Source organism: Aplysia californica, unplaced genomic scaffold, assembly GCF_000002075.1.
Source record: "Aplysia californica isolate F4 #8 unplaced genomic scaffold, AplCal3.0 scaffold00172, whole genome shotgun sequence".
In the NCBI taxonomy this organism is placed as follows: Eukaryota; Metazoa; Mollusca; class Gastropoda; order Aplysiida; family Aplysiidae; genus Aplysia; species Aplysia californica.
The window spans coordinates 1,005,548-1,009,119 of record NW_004797442.1 but is presented as its reverse complement, the minus strand read 5'-3'; the positions used below and the strand labels follow the sequence as shown (position 1 = coordinate 1,009,119).

At 38.2% G+C, this 3,572-nt stretch overlaps 1 protein-coding gene across 1 annotated transcript in view; it reads right to left on the bottom strand.

Annotated features, from left to right (window-relative positions):
• LOC101861280 (transmembrane emp24 domain-containing protein 5) overlaps positions 1–3,572 on the bottom strand; it is a gene marked incomplete in the record, with an annotated part of 21,224 nt that overhangs the window by 3,591 nt on the left and 14,061 nt on the right. Inside the window, 1 exon segment of the mRNA XM_013082402.2 lies at positions 1,742–1,887. Coding sequence (XP_012937856.1) covers positions 1,742–1,887 — 146 coding nt within the window.

Genomic DNA, 3,572 nt, shown 5'->3' with positions numbered 1-3,572 from the left:
GATGATGATGATGATGATGATGATGATGATGATGATGATGATGATGATGATGACGACGACGATGATGGTGATGATGATGATTCTGATGATAGTGACAGAAAAAGTAACATATCATCTTCATTAAATTGCGTCCCTTTTTCATTTTTGTTTTGTTTGAAAGAATAATACACTTTAAATCAGCAATCGGCACTGCTTCAAAATGACACGAGGCATCCATTCGCTTTGATTGAGATCATAATCTGTTTGAAATAGAAATAAAATTGGTAGTACATTGTTCTGCATTATGAATAACATATTATATTATGATTGACTCATAAAACGAATTCTATATTATTGGGATTGTTGAATTGTCTAATGTTCCTGAAAGGGTACAAGCCCTGCTCAGCACAGGACCAATACCTATTATTGATATGAGTTCTGAATCCAATCCAATATTGGTAAACAGAGAAGAGCAAATTTACTTCCCTGTGTTGACGTGAAATGCTCTGTATCAGCTTTTTTTTTTTAAAACCATTCCAAGATCGCAGCGAATACCGTTCTAATTTCTCTTTGGCTGATGTAGTAAAAAGCATCATAAAGTCTTCTTCTGTACTTCGGATGCACAACTGAAACTCACAACTTCAACGCAGAGAGCCAGGGCATGCTGAAAATCAGTTGGTACCATGCTGGACTACGGAATAGATGGTATTGGTTTTAATCCCAAATGAGGTGTTCTGAACTTGGGATACTTTGGGGAGTTTTAAAGGCTCCTCACCCAGTTGGCTTAGTCCTATAGGAGATGGACGTCGTAAGCATCGCCACTTGACAGGCAAAGGTGTTCAAAGAAACGTTAAAATAATTATACAACGAATAATGCTGACCAGCAGATACCAAGAAAGGATATTTTCTTTTTCACTCTGTCTAAATATTTAGCATGCTTATGACAGGAAAACGACAGGGTTTGTACATGATAAGGTCATCTCAGAACATGAAAAATTGTGCTTACATACATTTCCATTGAACCTCAATTTGTATTTATTCATTTATTCTAAATGTGCCTCATCATCATAATCAAGTACCAGATCTGCAACAGACATCGGCGATCATGGTTTTCCATTCATTCCTTTGCTCGGATGCTCTCAAAACCGCTACCTTACCCTGACCATTCCCTGTTACCGATCTGTTTAGGATATCTTAGTAGGTTATTCTGAGTCTACCCCTGCCTCGTTTGCCTTCAATGTTGCCAGTGAGAGCTAGATGTTTAAAGCCTTTAAGTCAGTTTAGGTGTCCCAAGAACTGCATTAATTGTCTTTCCTGATTGTTTTTATCAGCGAACGGCCAACATGGGCTTCTTGAGTCCTTCCTCATTTGATCTCTTTTCCTTCCAAGACATTCTCAAAGTCTATAAGAAAAAATACATGTTATTTTCATTCATTTATATAACCCTCATACTCTGATAATCATTGTTAGCATGGTATGCATTTGAAACTGGCAGACGGGCAAGGATATTTGTTCAGCAATTTCTATTCTTCCATCTCTTTCTCCCCCTCCTCCCTCTCTCTCTTTACCTACCTACCCAGCCAGCCAGCCAGTGATCCATCCATCCTCCATCCATCCATCCATCCATCCTTCTTTCTATATGTCTATCAACTCCAGAATCGAACCCAGGTCTGCTGCATGCATCATCAAATCACCTAACCGCTACACCAAAGAAACTGGTGCGCACTATTTTTTTAAAAAAGGACAGATGCAACTTTCTTACAGTGAAATTGGCTGCCATTAGGTGCAGACTGCTGAGCTCCATCTGGAACTGCACCCACTCCTGCATGACGAAGGTGACGATGTAGATGTAGACCAGTTTCGTCCCGAACCGGCTGAACACGTTGTCAATACATATAGCGTATGTGCCTGGAATTCAGAGGGAAACAAAAAAGACCGTGTGGGAATCGGGGAGAGACAGACTAGACTAAACGAAACCAAACGAAACTGAACTAAAATAAACTGAACCAAGCTAAAGTAAACCAAAATAAAATATTTTTAAAAAAGTAAGATTCAATTAAACTATATTTGATTAAAAGAAAAAGAAAATAATATAAAAGAATTTTAAAAGATATTCATTCACTTTATTGATCTTTGTGTGTGTGTGTGTGTGTGTGTGTGGTTGGGGGGGGGGGGGACTTCGATTACAATGGCATACCTCATTTGAATGTATAGTGTTTTAAACCCCCTTACGATAAAATTTAGGTCATTTAGAAGAAAAGAAAAACAATTGGAGAATCAGACATTACAGATGAAAAGAAACTATACTTCCACTTTATTGATTCCCGTGGGTAATGTCGGGTTACAATGCATGGCACACATTTTGACCCAAGGTGTTTAATGCACCTATTGAGATAGTTTAGATAATTTCGAAGGCGGGCTTGGGTCCTGCTTGTCAGGGCCAACCGGGGACGAGAAGAATACAACGCCCAAGTGAACATTAACAATTTTTACTCCGTCAGATTTGGACTTTGAGATTTTGAAACAAAATCATCCCCATTAAAAAATCGTCTTTTCATGAAATATTTCATTTTTTAAATTACAGAGTAAGATGTAAGGAAACTTCTCTCGAGACGAAGGGATGACCTCTTTCTGCCTGACAAGGGGCAACGACAAGTCAGTGCAACTACTGAACAGTCCCGCTTTCTTATAAAATTCTGCGAGCAAAGAATACACGACAATATCTTCCAATAGTCTATATTATTTGTGACTTAGCTTGTAACATAAAGAAACACAAAAGCATTACAAAACAAAACAAAAATCAGAAACATAGGTGGATTTCTGTTCTCGAATTTCTGTCTTCGCAACTCAGGACTCAAAATGCGCTCATTTGGGGGGAATGAATATTGCATATTATATCATTTATTTATAAAGGTAAAAAGAAGAACGCCCCATGTTCATGGTCGGATATACCCATTTGTTTCTATAAAGACAATATTGGCGTTCATATGACCTTATGCACTTGCGAGCGCCGTAAAACCTTACTAAAACTAAAAAGACAATATGAACATCGCTCATTGTCACAACTTGGAATAAATCGATGTCTTCTATTGAAAATTGTCAGCAAATATTAATGTTATTTTTCGTAATGGATGGCCTATATTGACTTTAAATGAATTAACGTGTACTAATGCTTGTCTTTAAGTCTGGTTTAAGTTACAAAACCAAACAAAAACCTCCCAAACAATAGTAGAACGATTGTAAAGGTTGTAAAGAAGTTCCAGAACCCCATTAACACAATATAGATCATTTAGGAATCGGCCTGTTTTGACCCTGAAAGCCAAGGCGACATCATAAACTGTCGGATAGAGCATTCCCACAGAAAGAGAGATTTAAACCTATAGAGTACATCTATGGAGAGATACGATGAAAGAAATTCCCACCAGGTGGATCAAATGAGCGTTTGTGCGTGCAACCTTACATCACGAAAAACTGAATTCAGATAACGGAGGTTTCTTTTCATTAAAATTTGGTTAGAGTTTGAAACATAAACTGATTTGCGGGAGTGCAGGTGTGCGCGTGTCCGTTTGTGTGTGTGCGCGCGCGCGCGTGTG